Source organism: Engraulis encrasicolus, chromosome 1 (genome assembly GCF_034702125.1).
Source record: "Engraulis encrasicolus isolate BLACKSEA-1 chromosome 1, IST_EnEncr_1.0, whole genome shotgun sequence".
Taxonomy (NCBI): Eukaryota; Metazoa; Chordata; class Actinopteri; order Clupeiformes; family Engraulidae; genus Engraulis; species Engraulis encrasicolus.
The window spans coordinates 21,229,006-21,252,050 of record NC_085857.1 but is presented as its reverse complement, the minus strand read 5'-3'; the positions used below and the strand labels follow the sequence as shown (position 1 = coordinate 21,252,050).

The 23,045-nt window shown below is 45.3% G+C and overlaps 1 protein-coding gene across 1 annotated transcript; it reads left to right on the top strand.

Moving 5' to 3' along the window:
* The first annotated feature begins 1,021 nt into the window (after positions 1–1,021).
* LOC134456558 (somatostatin receptor type 5-like) lies at positions 1,022–22,185 on the top strand. The gene is made up of 5 exons (XM_063207960.1): positions 1,022–1,190; positions 2,571–2,860; positions 6,628–6,942; positions 21,056–21,368; positions 21,543–22,185. Exons 1-5 carry the CDS (start codon positions 1,022–1,024, stop codon positions 21,983–21,985), a joined length of 1,530 nt encoding a protein of 509 aa, XP_063064030.1. The 3' UTR covers positions 21,986–22,185.
* Positions 22,186–23,045: the final 860 nt, after the last annotated feature.

Below are 23,045 nucleotides of genomic sequence, written 5' to 3'. Positions count from 1 at the left end.
CAGAAATGATATTTGTATTCCTCCTGGCCTGACTAGAAGCAACACTGAAGGTGGACTGAGGCAATTAGTCCTCTCGACTGGTTTTGATCGGCCTGAGTTCAGTAGAAAGAGGATATGGCTGGATGAATTCAGCTGAAGTATTGTACTGCCCTACAGGCAGTAACTGCGCAGAGCTCAAAACTGAGTCAGTTGACTTTAAAATGGTACTGAAATCTGGTTGAAGTGTTTTACTTTACATTACCAACTTTTTTGAAGATCAATCATTTTATTTAACTTTAGACTTTGATGTATATGGCATTAAAGTCATAGTAACTCATTGTAAACGGCAATGCAGTTACTGCCTTTTTGCTTTGTAGGGCAGTGTAGGATTCAAAGGTTATGTGTCATGTGTACAGTAAGTACTGCATGTAGCTGCTGCATACAGATGCATGCTGGGAATTATGTGAGTGTTGCTCTCTCAACACAAGCACACACACACACACACACACACACACACACACACACACACACACACACACACACACACACACACACACACACACACACGTAAACACACACATGTAAACACACACACACACACACACACACACACACACACACACACACACACACACACACACACACACACACACACACACACACACAAACACAATCTCTGAAGTCTTTTTATCTGCCCAACCCAACCACCCCCCTCTGTCATACACATGATAACCAGATATTAACCTCTCTCTGTGGTAGAAAATACTGAGTATGCCTTTCTTTCTTTTCAGAAGTGTTTTGGAAGAGAATAGCCTTCTCAGCCATTTAATTCAATTGTTCGTTGGTCAACCATTGTTTAAAGCAGTGGGAATTCCATGCCCACGACGATCTGTGTCATGAAAATGTCCTCATTATACAGCCACAGAAAGACACCACTCACGTTCCCTCTGCTACTTTAAATTCTGACATTGCCTTTGACTCTAACCCCTCTCTCTCTCTCAGCACTGATGTTCCGTCTCTGAAGCCTCCCACCTCTACCGCAATGCATATGGATTCCTCCACCATCCTCTCCATGATGCCCTCCTCCCCACTCTGGGAGAACGCCTCCAGCCACCTCCCTGACCCCTACTTCTCCTCCTCCTCCTCCTCCTCCTCCTCCCACCTCCTCAACGATTCCTCCAGGCAGAATTGGACCATGGGAGGTGATGACGGTAATAATAATCTTATTTGTATAGCACATATGGGCGTCCATGGCCCAGAGGTTAAGGAGATGGGCTTTAGATCAGAGGGGTGTTAGTTCGAATCCCACCCTCCCACTTCCTACCTCACTCCATGGCTGAGGTGTCCTAGAGCAAGGCACCTAACCCCACACTCTGCTCCAGGGCCTGTAACCAATATTCTGCACTTAAAATAACTGCAGTCGCTTTGGATAAGGCCCCAGAGTAATGGGTACCCTCCTCCCTCTAATCTACGTGGCATAAAATCAGAAAAATAACAGAAAATCCTTTTTTAAATCAGAAAAGCTCTGGGCTGGCAAGATGGTTAAGGGAAAAAAAGTCTCATTAAAAAGAAAAAAGTCCCTTTTTGTGGAGATGTTGGAGTCCTAAATATATTTTGTTTGTTTTATTTGTGCCTAGTGTGTCACATTTCCCCTTTCCCATTTATTGAAAATTTGATCCAATTTGATTTATGGAGCAGGAGGTCCTCTCATCCCACTCATCTACATGGTGAAAAATCAGAAAGAAATATCAGACAAAAATAAAGCTCTGACTGGCTTTACAGATCTCTGACACTTTTTTTTGTTTTCTTTTTGATGGAGTTCTTGATGATTGCGACTGATTCTCACCCTCAGCAATGGGCGTCGTTATGCCCGGGCCGCTCATCTAAGTGGCATAAGATAAAATAAAAATAACAGAAAGTGGGCAAGAAGGGAATGGAAAACTCCCTCATTGCTTTAAAAATGTCCATGGTCCCTCTCCTCATTCTCCTCCTCTCCTGTTTATTATTCAAAACAATAAAAGAAAAAAATTACCAAAAATAACATCCCTCCTTTTTGTCATGTTGGTGGAGGTCTCGATGATGGCGATGGGTTCGCGCCCGCAGTAATGGGCGTCTTCATCTCGCTCATCACATGGAATGACAAAATCTGAAAAATGAATAAAAATTAAAGAAAATGGTAGTATTCTAGGAAAAAATAGAAACCCTGGAGGTCAAAAGGGGTCAGGAGAAAACACCATTTTTGTTTTTATTTTGTGGACCAGGTCTTGATGACAGCGGCGGGTTCGCACCCAGGATAATGGTTGTCCTCATCCCCCTCACTTACGTGGCATAAAACCAGAGAGATAGCAGAAAATATATATTTTTCTTTTTGTAGTATATTTTTCTTTATGTGATCGAAAATAGCATTCCTTTTTGTTTTCTTGTTGGTGAAGGTTTCGATGGCGGCAGGTCTGCACCCGGGGTAACGGGCGTCCTCATCCCGCACTCATACAGGGAATGACATCTGAAAAAATCTAGAAAATGAAAGAAAAATGAAAGAAAAACTCTACTTTTGCTTCAAAATTCCCTTTTGTGGTTTCGTGGACCACCAGGTTTCGACGACGGCGGTGGGTTCGCACCCGGGGTAACGGGCGTCCTCATCCCCATCATCTACGTGGCGGTGTGCGTGGTGGGGCTGGGCGGCAACTCGCTGGTCATCCACATCGTGCTGCACTACTCGCGGCCCGAGTCGGTCACCAACATCTACATCCTGAACCTGGCCATCGCCGACGAGCTCTTCATGCTGGGCCTCCCCTTCCTGGCCGTGCAGAACGCGCTGCTGCACTGGCCCTTCGGCTCGCTCATGTGCCGACTGGTCATGACGGTGGACGCCATCAACCAGGTGAGACTGTGTGTGTGTGTGTGTGTGTGTGTGTCATAGGCGTAGCAAAGGGTGGGCCTGGGCCCGCCCACTTGACATCCAGGTCCGCCCCATTCACACTCGACAGTCAACTGTTGCCTCATTGAACTATAATTAATGGCATAGTAATGAACAATAATTAATAATTTTGTCAAAAGTCTGGTTCATCTTCTATGATATCATTTTTGGGCGCGGTATTATAATGTCTACCTACACGCATTCAGGTTGGGCCCATCCGATTTTTTCTGGGTCCACCTGTTTTATTATTTCTGCCTACGCCCCTGGTGTGTGTGTGTGTGTGTGTGTGTGTGTGTGTGTGTGTGTGTGTGTGTGTGTGTGTGTGTGTGTGTGTGTGTGTGTGTGTGTGTGTGTGTGTGTGTGTGTGTGCGAGAGAGAGAAAGCCCCTGAAATGCCCCATCCCCAAAGCGGCCCCTCCCTTGATAAAAAAGGCAAAGCAGAAAAAAACTTGTACAAAGTATAACTGATAAAAAGCCACTGGCAAAAAAAGGAGGAAACTCTGGCACTGCGGTTTCATTATTTTTACTGTTTCCAAGCCAGAAAGAGCCAACATTAAAAAAGAAGGAGGAAACTGTGGTTTCATTATTTTCTTTACTGTTTTCAAGGCAACAAAGAAAACATAAAAAATAATGAAACCAGAGTCCCACTGTTTCCTCCTTCTCCTCCTTTTGATGTTTGCTACCCACTCACAGCACTTCCATTCTCCTTTTTACCTGAGCCAAAAAGCCAGTACCATTGCCAATTGCGTTATTATTGCAATAGTGTGGTAAAAGCGCAGAAATAACATGTTAATAGCCCTAATTCAAGATTTTCACAATGGTACACAGAAATGTGTCTGGTCTAGCTAGCCTGGTAAACCAGACTAAATGTGAGATTAAATGTGTAATTCAGTTTGGCCCTGATGAATGAGACGTCGGAAGATTGTTGATGAGAACAACCCATTGTTTTTTCAAACTGTGTCTGTGCCTATTGGCCAACGCCTTGTCGTCACTCCCTCAAAACCATGCCCGCTTTGCATCCAAAGATTCAAAACAAATCAAAACAAATCTCTGCGTTGTGATTGGCCAGCCAGTGCTAGGGCCTGGGGCATTGTCCGAGGCTAGACCCACTCGCAGGCGAAATCATTTTTTGCCTCTGGCGGGTGGGGCTGGTTTACTAGGCTATGTTTGGGAAACAATAGCCTACTTGATACTGTAAGACAGTGGTTCCCAACCCTTTTTTCCCCCCTGCGCACCCTGTTGTACATTTCAATGTGGTTCACACACCCCCTAAGCAAATGTTTTGGTGTGCTGATGGCCATACAAGTATGGCTTCACTATGCTATGGAGATGGAGAGAAGAGACAAGAAAGAAGAGAAGGTCCACTTAGGCTTCAGAATCTTCGCTGTAATAATGACACAAGATTAGATAGTAATAAATGCTTATCATTGTCATGCAGAAGGTGCCGGTGAACTGGTTGATGGTGGAGAAAGAAAGGATGGGAGAGAGAGAGAGATGGAGAGAATAGAAGGTTAATTTAGCTTTCAATATCTCGACTGTAATGACACAAGATTAGCTGATAATAGGTGCTCATCGTCGGCAGGTATATGCGTTACTGACATGGCGCGTTTGGACCACACACTATGTACAGTCATTTTGGGGAATCCTCATTTCCAGTAGACCTAGAGTTTTTTCTGCCGTCATTACAATGCATGACACATCTAGGAGTTATACATTACACTTCAGGTAAACCCTGGCTTCCAGCATAAAATTCACCATACAATAAAAAACTACTTAATGTTCATTAATGCTGTATAAGAACTCACATATCCGCCATTGCACTATTCAGCTCGCGCACCACCCTGTGGCAGGCACCCCAGTTTGGGAAACCCTACTTGGATGTTTGGACTACCGTATCATTAAAAACTATAATGAAGACAACTCGGATCAGTGGTAGAAAACTTTTAAGTAAAAGCAATTTAAAAGCAATTTATCAGAAAGTAAGCAGCCAATTCTGTTGTTGCCCAGCGACATTGTTAAAGGTACACTGTGCAGGAGATGGTCAAAAAAGGCACTGCAATTATGCTGCTCATTGAAACTGGGCTGCCTATTGCCACATTTGATGCTTACATGAACGTTTACTAAGTAATAAACACATATTTTCTAGTATGGTCCAAGCAGTCATTTTTGCAGCTAAAAATGGCGGACCATGGAGAAGATCCCCCCTTTCATGTATGAAAAGTGCTATTTTTCCAGTCATATTGAATACTTAGAATTTGATGGTGGTGGTAAGTATTCATGAAAAAGGTAACATTAGTGAATGGGCAGCATGAATTCTGGAAATAAACAACTAAAAATCTCACACAGTGTCCCTTTAAGAAAAAGTTGCCTTAGTGCACCTCAATATCTAACCTCCTGTCTCCTTTTTCTTGTGCTTCGCTCATACCCCAGCTCCGTGCGGTCAACCAAGGCACAACAACTTTTGGGAGACTTTTCCCCATTCAACACAAATGAGAAAATTTGACCTTTGAATTGTGCTTTTGCGAGGTATTGAGCTAAATGTCAATTGTCAATGGCATCTTGTCTGGCATCATGAGGTCACAAACAAAAGCAGAGGACAGGAGTTTGGATACTTGTAACTCAACAGAGACCTCTCAAACTTGCAGTGATTAGTGACGTGTTATCAGGTGTTGATTTGGACTCTTTGCGGACACATTTAGAGGTTCCCTTTGTGTCAGAGGTTTTTTTTTTAAGAAAGTGTTGCCAGAGATCTGTTCACCCTGCTCTGTTATTATCTAATCTTCATCTGTCAATTTGACAGCAAAGATACAGAACTTGTGCCAAAATTAGCATGCTCTGCCTGCCTGACTGTCTGTCTGTCTCTCTCTCTCTCTCTATCATTAGTTCTTCTACCTGAAGGTGATCCTATCGCCATTGCCATCTAATTTTGTGTCTTTGTGATGAACCTCTCTCTCTTTCTCTTTAGGATGGGACTAGTTTTATAGGGGGACCTGGGTAAAGTGATAACAGAGAAATTTAGTCCTGTCCAAACGCGCCATGTTAGTAACGCATATACTACCTGCCGACGATGAGCACCTATTATCAGCTAATCTTGTGTCATTACAGTCGAGATATTGAAAGCTAAATGAACCTTCTATTCTCTCCATCTCTCTCTCTCTCCCATCCTTTCTTTCTCCACCATCAACCAGTTCACCGGCACCTTCCGCCTGACAATGATAAGCATCTATTACTATCCAATCTCGTGTCATTATTACAGCGAAGATTCTGAAGCCTAAATGGACCTTCTCTTCTTTCTTGTCTCTTCTCTCCATCTCTCTCTCTCTCTGTCTCTCACCCACATCTCTCTCATCCCCCTATGCCTTCACCACCGACCAGTTCACAAGCATCTTCACAGTGATAAGCATCTATTGTCACGTGTCATCCTTATTATAGCAAAGATACAGAAGCCTAAATGCACTTTTTCTCTTTTCTCCACCCCACTCCCGCCCCCAACCCCCTCTCTCATATCCCACCATCATTACATACCCAGTTCACCAGCATTTTCAGCCTGACTGTTATGAGCATCAACAATGCACCATTGTAGGGCTGACCAATTTTCACTTTTAAGGGGTGGTGCCAGAACAAAAGCATAGAAAATGTTAAAAGAACTCATCTCATTTCTCTTCTGTCTCTCTCTCTCTCTCTCTCTCTCTATCTCTCTCTCTCTCTCATGCCAATATCATCGGCCGCCAGTTCACCAGCATCTTCTGCCTGACGGTGATGAGCATCGACCGCTACCTGGCGGTGGTGCACCCGCTGCGCTCGGCGCGGTGGCGGCAGCCGCGCGTGGCCAAGGCCGTCAACGCCACCGTCTGGGCGGTGTCCATGGTGACGGTGCTGCCGGTGGTGGTGTACGCTGACGTGATGCAGGAGGACGGCAACTGCAGCATCGTGTGGCCGGAGCCCAGCGAGGTCTGGAAGGCCTCCTTCATCATCTACACGTCGGCCGTGGGCTTCTTCGGGCCGCTCCTGGTCATCTGCCTGTGCTACCTGCTGATCGTCGTCAAGGTGAGGTTTTTTTAAAGGCAAACTACGTAATGTTTAGGAGTTTGTTAATCACTTGGCCAACTACTGCTGTAATGGGTCCTTGGCAGCCGTGGCCTTGTGGTTAAGGAGATGGGCTTTGGAGCAGAGGATTGCAGGTTCGAATCCCACCCTTACCACTCCCCACCACGCTCCATGGCTGAGGTGCCTTTGAGCAAGGCACCTAACCCCACACTGCTCCAGGGACTGTAACCAATTAGCCTGGGCGAAAGCGACTGTTGACTCTATCAAACAGTCTGGCAAAAGGCAAGAGGAATCCGTCTCCGTGTAGGGTGGGAGATGGTCTGATCTTACTCTGCCATTTAAATTCATTCAGTTCCAAATTCAAATTAAAGCCCATATTGTGCTTTATTAGCATGACTGTTACGATATAGCGTCGCAAAAACATACAAATAACAAAACAAAATGTGAATAGTGTTACCTTAACCAATCAGTAACGGACTTCGCGGGTGAGTTCTGAGTAAACACTCTCAACTGTTTGCTGATTGGCTAAACACTGAGAGAACCAAGCTGGAGGCTTTTGCCAGACGATGTGCGGAGCCAAAATCTTTGGTTGGAGTACATAGGATGGCGTCGCCAGGCTAGTAACCAATACCCTGTGCTTCACTTTGGATAAAAAAACTAAGTGTAATGTCAGCTAAGTGTAATGTAATGTAATGGAAAATAAACCTGGAAAAAATATTGTCGCAAAATATTGTCTTCCACTGCTGCTTGCTAGTTGACGTCAAGGTGAGCTTTAAAGGCCGCCTGCAGAATGTTTACGAGTTTGTTAATCAACTAGCTAACTTCTGCTTTAATAAGTCCTCCTTGGGCAATCAACCTGAATCTCAGGTGCTGCACTTGTGCACTGCGGGCACTCTGTCTCAGTGCGTAATTAATATGACATACGCTCTGAAACATGAACACTGAAGTGCACAAGTGCTCCATTTGAGATCCAGCATCGTCTTCCTCTGGTACCTTCTAATTGGGGTTAAGGTTAGCTGTAGGCTCTTTGTGCAGATCTTTGCTGGAAAGGCTCAGCAACAACATTGGCTACAAAGGCTCATAACAACATTGTTATTACATTACCAATTAAGGACACTACATTTTTTGTGAAAATAAGTTTATAACAGAGACTCTGTGCAAATGTGTTAATGAAGCTGTAATGTTTGTAAGATACTTTTTCAGGAAGATATACTTGGGGGCAGACAAAGTCATTTTACCTGACAAACTTGGCGTGGATTTTCAAATACTGAGAATATTCTGTTCGAAATCAGAATACTTTGTGCATGCAACAACAGCACTCAATGTAACTTGCTCCCTAGAGAATGAACCATGTAGTCAACGATTTCACAGACACAGTTCTAGTTGAGTTCTTGTAGAGTCAAAAGGAATCGCGGTCATCAAGGTCATCTCTGAAGGGGAAATGTAGTCATGAAGGTGAGCGGTAGCTTATTCGAGATGAAATGACAGTTGACAAGTTGAGCGGTGAATTCGTCCAAAGAAAGATACAGTCATGAAGGGGAACGCTTGAGTGAGTGAGTCAAGGCGAGTCTGTTTGAAAGGGAATACAGTTGTCAAGGTGAGTGCTCGTTTAGTTAAGAGGAAGAGCTCATGGTGACCTGTTCAATGTCATTCTTTCTTGACCTTCAATGGTACAGACACATGCACACGAGTGCACTCACGCACGCACATACACACGTACACACACACACACACACACACACACACGCTCGCTGTCTCAGAGATGAAGGAGTTAAGTGAGGAAGAATATCACACTGACATTCAACACAGGCACACACACTAACGCACACAAACAAACACACACACACACACACACACACACACACACACACACACACACACACACACACACACACACACACACACACACACACACACACACACACACACACACACACACTTAACATATTAATGTATGCATGACAAAAAACAAGGACACACACACACACACACACACACACACACACACACACACACACACACACACACACACACACACACACACACAAACAAAATATAATCAACACAGGCACAACAGGAACACAAACACATACCTTGAGCATGCTCCAATTAGTTTAGCTGATGACAAAGCCCCTAATCAATGGGCAATGATCAAAAACAAAGGTTAAAAACATAATTGAGTTTTGAAAACATTGACACAATACTGAATTATGGCTCAGTAAGGCAGAGACTGTATGACATGGTCAAGGTGAGTCTCTAGTTGACAGGGAACATGGTTGAAATAGGATTAAATGCTTTTGATGCCATACACAGTCGTGTCACTCTCTGTCTGTCTGTCTGTCTGTCTCACACACACACACACGCACGCACGCACGCACGCACGCACGCACGCACGCACGCACGCACGCACGCACGCACGCACACACGCACACACGCACACACAGCCCCACCTATCTTTTCTACAAAGACTTGAGTTATTCCCCTACACACATTCCTCCCGGGATTCAAACCTGAGACATCCAATGCCACAATTACCTCCCCTAATATTAGGCCATATGTTCTGCCACATACTTGATCATCTTCCTATGAATTAATGTTGGTAATGGAAGCATAGATGTTATGACGGTTCACAGCACTAGTTATTCCCTCACACACATTCCTCCTCCTGGGATTCAAACCTGCCACCATCCAAATTGCAAGACGACGACCTCCCCTTACCATTAGCACACAGCTGTCGCTAAGCTCTCGCATAATTTCTTCCAGCCAGTGCGCTGAAGCACCTGTTCCTAATTAGCACATCTCCTCAGCCAGGTATAGACGAGCTAAGTGGCTAATTAGGGGACTCGCATATGCTATTAGCAGAGTCAGAAGGAACATATGGCAGGACTTTCTCAAACCAGTTGGTCCAACGCTGGCTTGGAGCCTACAGTACAAGCCAGGGGAGAATTTCTCGAAAGCAGTTGCTAACTACGGTAGGTACTTCATTGGTTGCAGACCTACCCGAGTTGCTAACTGCTAATAACTACTCTTTCGAGAAATGCACCCCAGATGCCTGAGGACGTACTGTGCAGCCCAAGCTCCTGGATGAGAGACAAGCCTTTAGTTAGAGAGGTCCCTGAGGAAAATATACAGCTCCCTGTGGTTCAGTGAAGTGTCCTTGAGGAGAACAACTGACACTGGAATGCTTATTATAGCGGGCTGGGCAAAGTCCTACTGCTCCCGCTGCTTTATATTCCCACATTTTTTATATGGGTCTTCTTTTACAGAGTTGGCCTAAGTAATTATTATTCTTAGTAGTTTATTTCCAGAAGTTATGCTGCCCATTCACAAGTGTTTTCTTCTTGACAAATGTTTACCACCACCACCATCCAGAAGTATTCATTATGACTGGGAAAATTGCACTCTTCATACACGACAAGGTGGATCTTCTCTGTGACTGGCGTCCACCATTTTGAATTTCAATGAGTAGACATCTTTAGCTGCATAACTTACTCCTACTTTGGTCAGATCAGTAAATATTATTACTTAATAAATAAACTTAGTAAATATTCATAAATAGTTTGTGAACGAGCGGCATACAATTACCTGCAAAAGTGACATACTCAACTTTTAAAGTGTTTATGAAACGAAAACAAAGTAAAGGAATTTGACCATTTCCAGGACAGATTCTGAAAGTTCTAAGCCTTGTGAATAAAATGGGATATTGTCTGGGTGATATTTTGTCCTAAAAGTCATGTTAAAACGTTCCCAAAAAGTGTTTTTTTGGTGACATGCAAATTTTATGCAAATGATATGCGTGACATAGAAGGGGTGAGTTCACCTCAATCCACCTTGTTCAGATCAATGGCGGCTAGTACCAAAACAAAGCGCAGTGTCAAGCAGTGTGTTGCTGGAGGGCCGAACGGTGCCAGCTGCAAAAATGGCTACTTGACAGAAGGAATATCTTTGCACAAGTTCCCTTCTGTGAAGAATGATGGAACTGTGGCCGACAAGGAGAAGGCTAAATCAAGCTAGGGCTCTGTGGATCCAATGCGTGGTTTTGAAGCAAGCTTGTGGTCACTGTTGTGCTCGGCACATTTCCACCCCTTGTGCTTCACCACAAATGTGGAGGTCGCGGGCATGGTTGGACTGAAGAGAATGCTATTGCCTCAAGCAGTTCCAACAATTGACATCGCCGGCGTGCAGACTGAAACTGCCCCTGTAACTGCTCGGGCACGAAGACAGGTGAGTGCACTGCTTTGCTTTAGGCTACTCGTTTTACCTCGTCCATCTGCTTTGTATGTTGTTTTCAGGAAAGGGTAATGCACATTACATGCCAAACCGATGCGAATGCTCTCGGAATATGCACTTTTTATTGATTGCCATTCAACTGGTCAATAAATTGGTTTTGGGAGGATATCCGCACATCAGCGTGGTGCTCTCAGTCGAGGACAGCCAACTCACAGATTGGGCTACTCAGGGCTTTTTCTGAACGGGGAAATAGGGGCGCTCCACCCTCATACCTCCGTGGGTGCACCCTCATACTTTTATTTATATATATATATATATATATTTGAGCGCCCCTAATAAATTTCTCATTCATGGGGGGGAACACCCCCCTTCACCCCCTGTGACCTGCCATGATGCTCCCTCATGCCAAAAAATCCTAGAAAAAGTCCTGCTACTGCTTAGCGAATAAACAGAGATGCACATAGCGTAGGCCTACTTTGAAGCGTTGATTGTTTGTTTTTAGTATTGTGGTGCATGTGTGGCTGACATTTGGACACACCTCGTCCTCAGAGTCCGGCTGAAGGACACGCGACGCCTGTGACTTTGAGCACAACAAAATAATAATAATGATAAACGCTAAAAATATGCTGAGGACTCAGGCTATATAGGGCGTTTTTCCAACAGCCTAATACATCTGTTTTTTCTCTAGTTGATGATATTTTTGCATGTAGCCTACATGCATTTCAATCACACTATATCGCGCAATTGAATCAAAATGCCCCCCACAAATACACACGCCATGTCATCTGTGGGTCATGGCAAAGCGCCCTTGGCAACCGTAACCATAAACAAAACGAACTGTCAGGCTATGTCAACAATCGTCACTTCGCCTGTCAGACATGTCACTTTCTGCAGATGTATCAGTGCCTCTGAAATAGATTTGTGCTGCTGTTTTTTTTTTCTCATGAGGTTGGATGTGTGGTTTTTCGACACGCTGATGTTTGTATCAGAATTTTGGTTCCTTTATAAGATGTGGGTCCATCAAATGTGTGTTGTTTTCTCAGATCGCCATACTAGCAAACCAGGGACTCCCCTCTATGATGTCACAGCCCAGCTCATTAGTCACACCAAATTTCACAGAATTCACACTTTGAGTTGCCATTTTCACAAGTTCCTCCAGGATGATTGGGTTCAAAGTCTCATCGATGCTATCAGAAAAAACAAGGCTTTAATGGGAATGACCGTTTGTTTTCGTTTCATAAACACTTTAAGAGAACTCTTGTTGGAACATAGGAGTGGGCCTACTTCCACCGGGAGCGTACCTATGTTCCCCAGGTCCTATGTTCCCCTGTCTTTGTATGGGAACGGGGAACATAGGAGCTTTTTTCTAAAAAAGGGTTCTATTTTCCCCGCATTGTATGTTTCCGAGTTTTCAAATTGTGCACATCCCAAAACCATCCCTAAACCTAACCTGTCGTAATGCAATGTTTCTGAGTTGTAAATTTGTGTCCTGACCAAAACTATCCCTAAACCTAACCTGTCAGAGGTGCAACAACAACCTGCGCTTTGCCATGCAGCAGCAGTCTAGCAGTGGGGAACATAGAACCCTTTTTTGAAAAAAGAGTCCCATGTTCACCGGTAGAGGGGAACATAGGACCTGGAGAACATAGAACCTGAGGAGCATAGGGATGACCCCCTTCCACCAAGGTGAATCCCATCAGACAAGCCTGGTTGGCAATATAGCTGGTCCCCGATATCGAGAGCTAAATAGCACAAGGCCAGAGGGTATATTGTCTGTTAACCCCGCTAGCTGTAATAGTTCATGACCAAAGACAATAGAGAGAGATGATTCCCCTATACATGGGTTCTCAGTCTTTATCAACACAATGTTATGAGGAGGGGCAAGACACTGGCAGCCAACCACGTGAGCTAATTTTTTGACAGACAGCGGTTTCCAACAATCAGAGGTTGAGTTGTGCGCAGCTAGGTTCGCGCAGTCAGGTTGTAAACAAAATTTAGAACACATGTATACACTGTAACAAATAGCTGTTTATTTACGGAAATTCTGCAACAGCATTCTACTGCTTTTCGAAAAAACAGACAACTACTGTGAAAATATTACTTTGAGTCACATATTGAGCATAAACAGTAAGTACTGCACAATAGCAGTATTCGCCGTTGTGGAAAAAACTAGAGATGCACCGGATCCTGATTTTTAGGATCCTGCCGGATACCAGATCCACTGAATAAGATCATGCCGGATCCGGAACCGGATACCGGATCCTACAAAAGGTTTGAAACATATAGTCTACTCGCACACGTGGGCCCTTTTTATTACGTTGGCGCAAACTATTGTTTAGACTCATTGGCTTATTGCCACACTGCCTTCAATAGCCGCTTCCAAAGGGATTTCACTCCATGCAGTGATTGGGGTTGTGAAAGACTGAAAAGCCTAGGCTAGACATGCACCATACCCTGATTTTTAGGTAACATGCCGGATACCGGATCCACTGCTTAAGATCCTGCCGGACCCGGACCCTGTGAAAAACTCTATTATCCTGACGGATCCGGATCCGGAACCGGAACCGGATCCGGTGCATCTCTAGAAAATAACAAGTTATTTTAGGCAGCACCATTGAAACCCATTCATCCTCCACTTGTCCGTGATCACCATCAAACTTCAATACCACCTGAAGAACTGAAGTCATTCTGACTGGTTAAAGATTATCTGATACTATCAAGCATGATGAAACAATTTCTAAGGAAACTGCAATACTTAAAAAGTGCTTGATGCAGCAAAGTGTGAGTAGCACATGCATTTTGATAGTGATGAAAGTGTGAATGGCTGAAACATTTTGAGAACTTGTAACACTCTTGCAACAAGCAGCCCCATCTAAACCAATCTGCTAATCAGTGCCTGGCCTCACCTGAGTAGGGCTGTTATGCCATTATTCAATTACGGGCGTCACCTGCCAAGGGCCTGATGACTCTGGTCACATGGTACTCTTGCACCTGTATATAAATCTGGACTATCAACACTTCAGTTGCTTGCCTGCCTGCTGGCTGGCCTGCATGGCACAGCATAGCACTTGTTTGCCTACAAGCTTGCCTACAAGCTTGCTTACATGCTTGCACACTTTCCTCTTTGTGAAAGCTTGCTGTATGTGGCATCATTTGTGGCATTGTGGCATATAATGTGCCTGCTGCAAATTGGGCATTGCTTTGAGAGCTAGCTTGTAGTGCTGCTTGTTTGCTGTGCTACTTGGTGCAAAATAATTTTTAAAGACTGACCAATGCTATATTCATCATTGGCTCATCAAGAGATACAGTAAAAAGCCCACCTTGCACACTATCATTGTAACATAGCACTGCGCACTCTGACATTTTGTTCATGCCCACACTTTCAAAGGACCACCGCAAACCATTTTCTCAATACAGCATTGCGCCATAGTATCATGCTCAAGGCACTCCAGTCATGGTGAGCGATGGGAGGGTGGGGTGGTAACATGGCCAGGGTACCACAGTTATGGAGAATGATGGGTGGGGTGGGAAGTTGCCATGGCCATATTCATGAATACAACTATGACCCAGTATTTGCCTGTCATCACACAGTACAATTCAACTTTTTAACTGAAATGTACTGTTATTTTTCTGTAGAGTACTGTTATTTAACAGTTCAATTGCTGCTGAAAAAATGTTATATACTGTGATACATTAAACAGCAATGAGCTGTATTTGATATTTGGTGTGAAATAACAGTAGAATTACAGGTAAATATAATTGCCAGTAACTGCCGTTATTTTGCAGGGAAATTTTCTTAGAGTGTACTACCGCCATGGCTGGAGGGTGGAACATGTCACAGGACACAGTGAATTTTTGTCAGCTGTCATGTGATGTAAGTGCAAACAGAAGATAGTTTTCAATACAATCGCCCGAGGGGCCTACCATGATGTTTTTTCAAATCCCCCCGCTAGACTTAGAGGACCTCGCTGACCAATCAGGAGCCTCCTACTATCTGCTGGCGTACAGGCAGATGGTGGATATTTCAATCTGGGAGGAGATCCGATGGGAAAGGTCTCTGTGCAAATGCACAAGGGGGTGCGCAAGGATGAATGGATGCGAATCCAATCCGAAAATTCTAATCTAGGTTTAAGTGAAATCTTTTACGTTTCAATCCTCCTCAGATCTAATTTGAGAGCTCCAGACATGTCTTTAAATCTAGCCTGGCCCTAAGGTCAAAATGTCACCGTCCTGGCAAGGTAAAATCCAATAGACCATCATCATGATGGTGTGTTAGCGCAGTTTAGGTAAACACAGCCATAAATCATTGGCGGTCGCCGGTCTCTCAGCGCTACGTACGTAGCCTATAATGAATGCTACTGGGGGAAGGTTTACCAGAGGGTAGAGAATTTTTTTAAAATATCTTTGGGAGTATGTACCCAATGCTCCAACAACAGCAACATTAGAAGACCCTTAATCCCTGAACAACATTCAGACTAGGGGTCGACCAATACAGGTGTTTTAATGGCCGATGCAATACCCGATTCCCGATACTCGATATTTGGGCCCGATGGGTTAAAAAAAAGGTTAAAAAATGACAAATATTCCAGGTCTCAAGTTAAAAATAAACATTCCTTTAACATTATCAAATTGAGGTAGAACTTGTAACATTTAAACACCCACTCTAACAATCAAGTAATAAAAAAATAAAGTGTCTTGGTGCTTTTTAAAAAAAACCCGAATGACATAAAATAATAAATATTGCGTATCGGCCAAAACCTTAAAAAAATGCAAATATCGGTCCGATATATATATCGGTCTATCCTTAATTCAGACTTCAACACATCAAGCCATAGAGATCTTCTGCAGTATATTGTAGTGTAGGCGGAACCTGAGCTGGCCTTAATTCAGAAATCTCATGTGAATACATTTTCCCCCACATACGTGCCTCTATTGCATCTGAGGACATTTCTACTCAACCGATCAAAGCATCTGCCCTACAAAGTTCTTGGGCCGTACATACCGCACCTTCCCTAGTGAGAGTTTGTTTCAGCCGAGCTATGAAGCCTTAAATCCCTCATAGGACTGAATGGCAAAGTTTCCTTCGCTTGGCCAAATACGTGTGTATGTGTTCCTGGCGTTAGGCACTATATACCTTACCTTCTCTCAGCCGAGCGATGAAGCCTTATTGGGGAGGGAGTGATGTAGTAGCCAACCTACAATCCCTGGCCTTGAATATACGTTAGAGGTCATTTCTACTCAGCTGATCAAAGCATCTGCACATACAAAGCTCTTGGATAGTACATACATACCCGCACCTTCCCCCGAACAGCACATCAGAGCTCATTTCACCTCAGCCGAGCTATGAAGGTCTTATTGGGGAATGAGGGACACCGTACGTAGCCTGCCCTCCCTCCTTGAATTTACATCAAAGGTCGTTTCTGCTCAGCTGACCAAAGCATCTGCCAATATAGCCATTTCCCTTCTGTCCATCTGCCCAGAACCAGGGCCGTCGCTAGACATAAGAAGAGTATGCAGAGTGCTTAGGGCACCAACCAGTGCTTGGGGCACCAACCAGTGCTTGGGGCACCAACCAGTGCTTAGGGCACCAGCCAGTGCTTAGGGCACCAACCAGCGCTTAGGGCACCAACTAGTGCTTAGCTTGGGGCACCAACCAGTGCTTGGGGACACCAACCAGTGCTTAGGGCACCAACCAGTGCTTAGGGCACCAACCAGTGCTTAGGGCACCAACCAGTGCTTAGGGCACCAACCAGTGCTTGGGGCACCAACCAGTGCTTGGGGCACCAACCAGTGCTTAGGGCACCAACCAGTGCTTAGGGCACCAACCAGTGCTTAGGGCACCAACCAGTGCTTAGGGCACCAACCAGTGCTTGGGGCACCAACCAGTGCTTCAGTGGTGTAGTCTACTTTTTTATGGTGGGTATACTGTATATTTGAGCATTTTCTGAAGTGGGTATACTGTATATACTTGTGCTATTCAAAACAATGGATCAATCGATTTAAGTGGGTATACTGAAATCCCAGAAATTTAGAAGTAAGTATACTCTGTATACCCGCGTTCTACGTAGACTACACCACTGCAGTGCTTGGAGCACCAACCACTTTGCCCCCAAAATTGGGGCTTCTTAAATTGAGATTGATAAAAAAAAAACGTCATGGAAACAAATATGGAATTTCATTACAAAACATATATTTATTAGTTAGTATATTATTATTATTATTATTTCATCATGAGGGGGCCCTCCTGATCAGTTATGCTTGGGGCCTTCTAACCATTAGCAGTGGCCCTGCCCAGAGCTCTTGTACAGCAGTGCACATACTCTCACAGTACATGGGAGCTCATTTCCCCTCAACCGAGCTATGAAGCTCTTCACTGGGGGAGTTGAGTGATATACATGGTACAAACCCTCCCTGGTCTGAATGTACATCAGAGGTCATTTCCTGTAAAGAACCTCATTGGAAAGTGAGTCACACTGTTTTATTCTAAAGGGCTTGGATGACCGGGATCATTATTTTCCATTTTTTACTGTGCAGCGCGGCAGACTTTTTTTTTAGCGTTTCTGAGAGGAAGGTTTTTTTTCAAAGCCAGAGTCGGGCTCCTTTGAGACTCTCTAATTGGTCAGTGCACTCATTAGGAGCCATTGATGTGGTGTAGTGTAGTGTCGTGTCGTGTTTGCCATCCGTGAAAGCAAGCAAGCAAGGCGGCGGGTGGCAAGGGGTTTAGCAGGGACCTTTTCACTAGTTACAGTGGCTTTCACTCCAAGTGTACTGCAGTAATGTTGTCACTGAGAGCGAGAGAGAGTGTATTAAAACACTCTTGCTGTGTCTCAGATGGTGCACTTGTGCACTATGTTTGAGTGCATAATTAATACGCCATACGCACTGAAACATGAACATTGACTGAAGTGCACCAGTGTACAGAGTCAAAGGCAATGTCAGAATTTAAAGTAGCAGAGGGAACGTGAGTGGTGTCTTTCTGTGGATGTAGTCGATTTAATGAGGACATTTTCATGACACAGATCGTCATGGGCATGGAATTCCCACTGCTTTAAACAGTGGTTGACCAACGACCAACGACCAATCAAACTAAATGGCTGAGAAGACTATTCTCTTCCAAAACAATCTACCTTCTGAAAAGAAAGAAAGGCATACTCTGTATTTTCCTCTCACATTGATTGTACTGTTTGCTGCTGATTATGTCCTCATTTGTGAGTCACTTCGGATCAAAGAGACAGCTAAATGTAATGTAATTTAATTTTATATAGCCTAATGCGACACACACACACACACACGCACACACACACACACACACACACACACACACACACACACACACACACACACACACACACACAGCTGAATTATTGTGTGTCTACTTTTGTGGATTTTAACTCATGGAATGAGCCTTGAGATCGCCAAAGCAGCAGGAGTGGCTAAGTATCCATTTTAGATTTATGTAAAGAACTCTTGGGAACAGCTGGAGCCGGCGCTGGACTGCTGTGCTGCATGGCACTGGAGGATATTCAAGCTAAATGGTTTAGTGACTAAATGAGATAGATCGGAGTGAGTCATAAACGCTTCAGAGGAGCAGATCATCGGTCTGGCCTCATTAGTATGTCGCATGGAGGGCTTTTCCGTTTTTGGGTAGTTTACCTCTTTAGTTTATCCTTTGCTAAGAGTCTATTTGGGGTGGCCTTCAGTCAATAGGACGATACAACACCTGTAAATGATGAACCATTACGGCAGGATATTTACCCACACACCGATATGGATATTCAGACTGTTAAAATCCCCAGGGAAGCAGTATCGATATATTTCCGCAGATTTTGGCTTACTATGTTAATTTACAAAAACATACACAGCTGAAGCCAATATAATCTATCTCAGTGGTGGCTGACAAGCGATCAAAATGACTTGCTGGAATAGCTTACCCAACATGATGTGCTTTTTGAGGTATCCTGCTAAGATACACAGATACTCGTTTGGATGTTGATTAGCGTTAAAATGAACGTGAAATTAAAATGAAACTTGAAAATGTACCTTGAATCTTGTTTCTGGCATGTTCAGGCATGTGTTTTAGATGTTTCCTACATTCTCCCAAGGGAAATAAGGTAACTGAGCCATTAAGCTGGATAAGAGGCAACAAGGCATGCATAAGACATCATTAACTTGGCAGAGCACAACTAGGCCTACCTAGTTAATTGATTCATTTGGTAATGCTGTAATCCCTGATGAGGCATCATGCCAACCATACATACTGTGGATACACAGATTTGGATTTGAGGAGGAGAAATCATTTTTTGATAAAGTGCACCAAAAAAATAATACACTTTGGAAGTAGACAGGTATGTGAATGGGCAACGCAAATGTACATCTAAAATTAATACATAGGCCTACTAAATGTATTCTAAAAATATATAAGCAATGAAACAATAAAAATCTCCTCTTGGTCTACTACTCTAATCTGAGCACAATGCACATGCAGCATCGTTTGTGCAGTAATGTCTATCGTAGCAGATCTGCAAGGAACAAGCGGAGTTCAAGATCAAGCGCATGGTGATGGTGGTGGCTGTGGGGTTCTTGCTGTACCTCTTATTTCATATCCTGCCTTTTGTTTGTCTCTTATCTGTCTCTCCTCCGCACAAGGCCTTGTTGTGCTGCCGCAATTCAGAACTCAAGATCACGACTAGTAGTCATGTTCATGTTTGTGCTGTCCCTTATATCTCATATCCTGCCTCTTTCTTGTCTGTCTCCCCTCTCATCTTTTCCTCCAACCTAGGTCAGTAATGCAGGTCGCAAGGCACGTGTGACCTCTGTGCGTCGGCAGAAGTCGGAGCGCAAGATCATGCGCATGCTCATATTGGTTGTGGCCGTGTTCGTGCGGTCCATTTTTTATCTCATATCCTGCCTTTTTTTTGTCCGTCTCCACTCTCATCTTTTCCTCCAACCTAGATCCGGAACCCAGGTCGCAAGGCACGCACACAAGATCACAAGATCACGCGCATGGTGGTAGTAGTTGTGGCCATGTTCATGATATGCCTTTTATCTCATCTTCTGCCTCTTGTTTTCCTTTCTCCCCAATCCAACTTAGGTCCGTAACGCAGGTCGCAAGGCACGGTCTGTGCGTCGGTGGAAGTCGGAGCGCAAGATCACGCGCATGGTGGTGGTGGTCGTGGCTCTGTTCGTGCGGCCCCTTTTTATCTCATATCCTGCCTCTTTTTTTGTCTGTTTCCCTTCTCCTCTTTCCCTCCAACCTAGGTCCGTAACGCAGGACGCAAGGCACGTGCATCAGCGGAAGTCAGAGCGCAAGATCACGCGCATGGTCGTACTGGTCATGGTCACATTGTGATATCCCTTTTATCTCATATCCTGCTTCTTGTTTTCCTGTCTCCCCCCTCCAACCTAGGTCCGTAATGCAGGTCGCAAGGCATGCGCGGCCTCGGTGCGTCGGCGGAAGTCGGAGCGCAAGGTCACGCGCATGGTGGTGGTGGTGGTGGAGTGTTCGTGCTGTGACTTTTATCTCATATCCTGCTTCTTGTTTTCCTGTCTCCCCCCTCCAACCTAGGTCCGTAATGCAGGTCGCAAGGCATGCGCGGCCTCGGTGCGTCGGCGGAAGTCGGAGCGCAAGGTCACGCGCATGGTGGTGGTGGTGGTGGAGTGTTCGTGCTGTGACTTTTATCTCATGTTCTGCCTCTTGTCTTCCTTTCTCCCCTATCCAACCTAGGTCCGTAACGCAGGTCGCAAGGCACGCGCGGCCTCGGTGCGTCGGCGGAAGTCGGAGCGCAAGATCACGCGCATGGTGGTGGTGGTGGTGGAGTGTTCGTGCTGTGACTTTTATCTCATGTTCTGCCTCTTGTCTTCCTTTCTCCCCTATCCAACCTAGGTCCGTAACGCAGGTCGCAAGGCACGCGCGGCCTCGGTGCGTCGGCGGAAGTCGGAGCGCAAGATCACGCGCATGGTGGTGGTGGTGGTGGCCGTGTTCGTGCTGTGCTGGCTTCCCTTTTACGTCCTGAACATCGTCAACCTGCTGGTGCTGCTGCCGCCGGACCTGCGGGGCCTCTACGTCTTCGTGGTGGTGCTCTCCTACGCCAACAGCTGCGCCAACCCCATCCTGTATGGCTTCCTGTCCGACAACTTCAAGCGCGGCTTCCGCAAGGCGCTGTGCCGCTCCTCGCGCAGGGTGGAGAGCCAGAGGGGCACTGGAGCAGGCAGAGGTGGCGGTGGTGGTGGTGGTGGTGGTGGGGGTGGCGACGTCGGGCAAGGTGATCAGCACAATCACCATCAGGGAAAAGCATCTGCTGGGCACAAGTGTCTGTCTGCCGAGGACAGAGTCCAGAGAGAGGTGGAGGACTTCCAGAATAGCTTGAGAGCTACTGTTAACCCAGAGGAGGAGGAGGAGGAGGAGGAGGAGGAGGAGGAGGAGGAGGAATATGATGAGGAAGAGTATGGGGAGCAGGATGGAGAGACGCAGGAGGAGGAAGGAGCGGTGCAGATGGTGGAGATTTGCAAGATTGCGCAAAACGGGAGCGGGGGGAAGGGTGTTGTCGTCGGGGAGGGAACCAGAGGCTGTTTGCCACAGAAAGGGAAAGGGAAGGCATCCAAGAGGCAGGTGCCGAGTGCCTCTGCAGGTCAAGAGGCCAACGGAGATTTAACTGGGGGGGTTGGAGGGCCGGGCTCTGGAGGAGGAGGAGGAGTTGGAGGACCCATAGGAGTCATTCCTTTAGTGGTGAACGGGGCCCGAAGCAGCAATGTCCGACCGCTCACTGAGATCTCAGTGGAGAACAGCTCAGTGCTGGAGATCAGCTACCTGTAACCAGGGAGGGATTAAACTATTTGAAGAGTACCATCAAAGAGGGTAGATTAAAGAAAGAGGATTCAAACTCCGCCCACCCAATGTAAAAGAGTGTGCTCAAGTTTGATCTCCTAAGGGGGCGTTGTCCCCTCCTTCTTCTTCTCTTTTTGTGATGTTTGGTGGTGGTTTGCACCAGATGTGCGCTACCGCCATCTACAGCGCTAAGGGGGCTCCATTGATTCTCAACCGTAAGACTCCAAAGGTCTCCTAACCAAAGGTCTCCTAAAGGGGCTTTAACCTGACATCATATGGATCCCGGAAAAGTCAGAGCCTGAAGTATCTTCCTCTTATCTACCCTCTTTGGTACCATCACATGTGATAAGAACTGTTGAGTTCTCACTATGATGTCACAAACACTCTGCGGGACTTTTAATGCCAAGTTTGAGAGCTGTAGAATGTTCAGGTCAAATTCTAGAAGGACTGCCAAAATCCTTATTTCTCAAAGGGTAAAAGAGTGCCGCTCGGCATTCATAAACGATTTGGACCCCTTCTCCAGCTTCTAACATCACGTGGACCCCAGCACCCTTTATGGTGGTTCATCCTGACAAACGTACACTATGCTAATTGATGTAAGGTCCCGGAAACCGTGAGGTGGGGAAGTTAGGTTTGTCCTGGTCCCTTGGAATTTGTTGCCTCGTAAGATATGTCGCCCCCTGGGTCTTGACCCAGCAGAGCCCTTCACTAATCTCACCCTGCCTGTGTACATGTACCTCAGTGGTGTAGTCTACTTTTTTATGGTGGGTATACTGTATATTTGAGATTTTTTTGAAGTCGGTACACTGTATATATTTGTGCTATTCAAAACAATGGATCAATCAATTTTATGTGGGTATACTGAAACCCCTGAAATTTAGAAGTGGGTATACTCCGTATACCCGCGTTCTACGTAGACTACACCACTGATGTACCTGACAAGACAGGGCTTGAGTGAACCAGAGTATGGCTCTAAAGCCCATTGGGAAACTCCAACTCCCATTGTCATTGTGACACAGCACTCCACAGCACACAAGTGAACACTGCA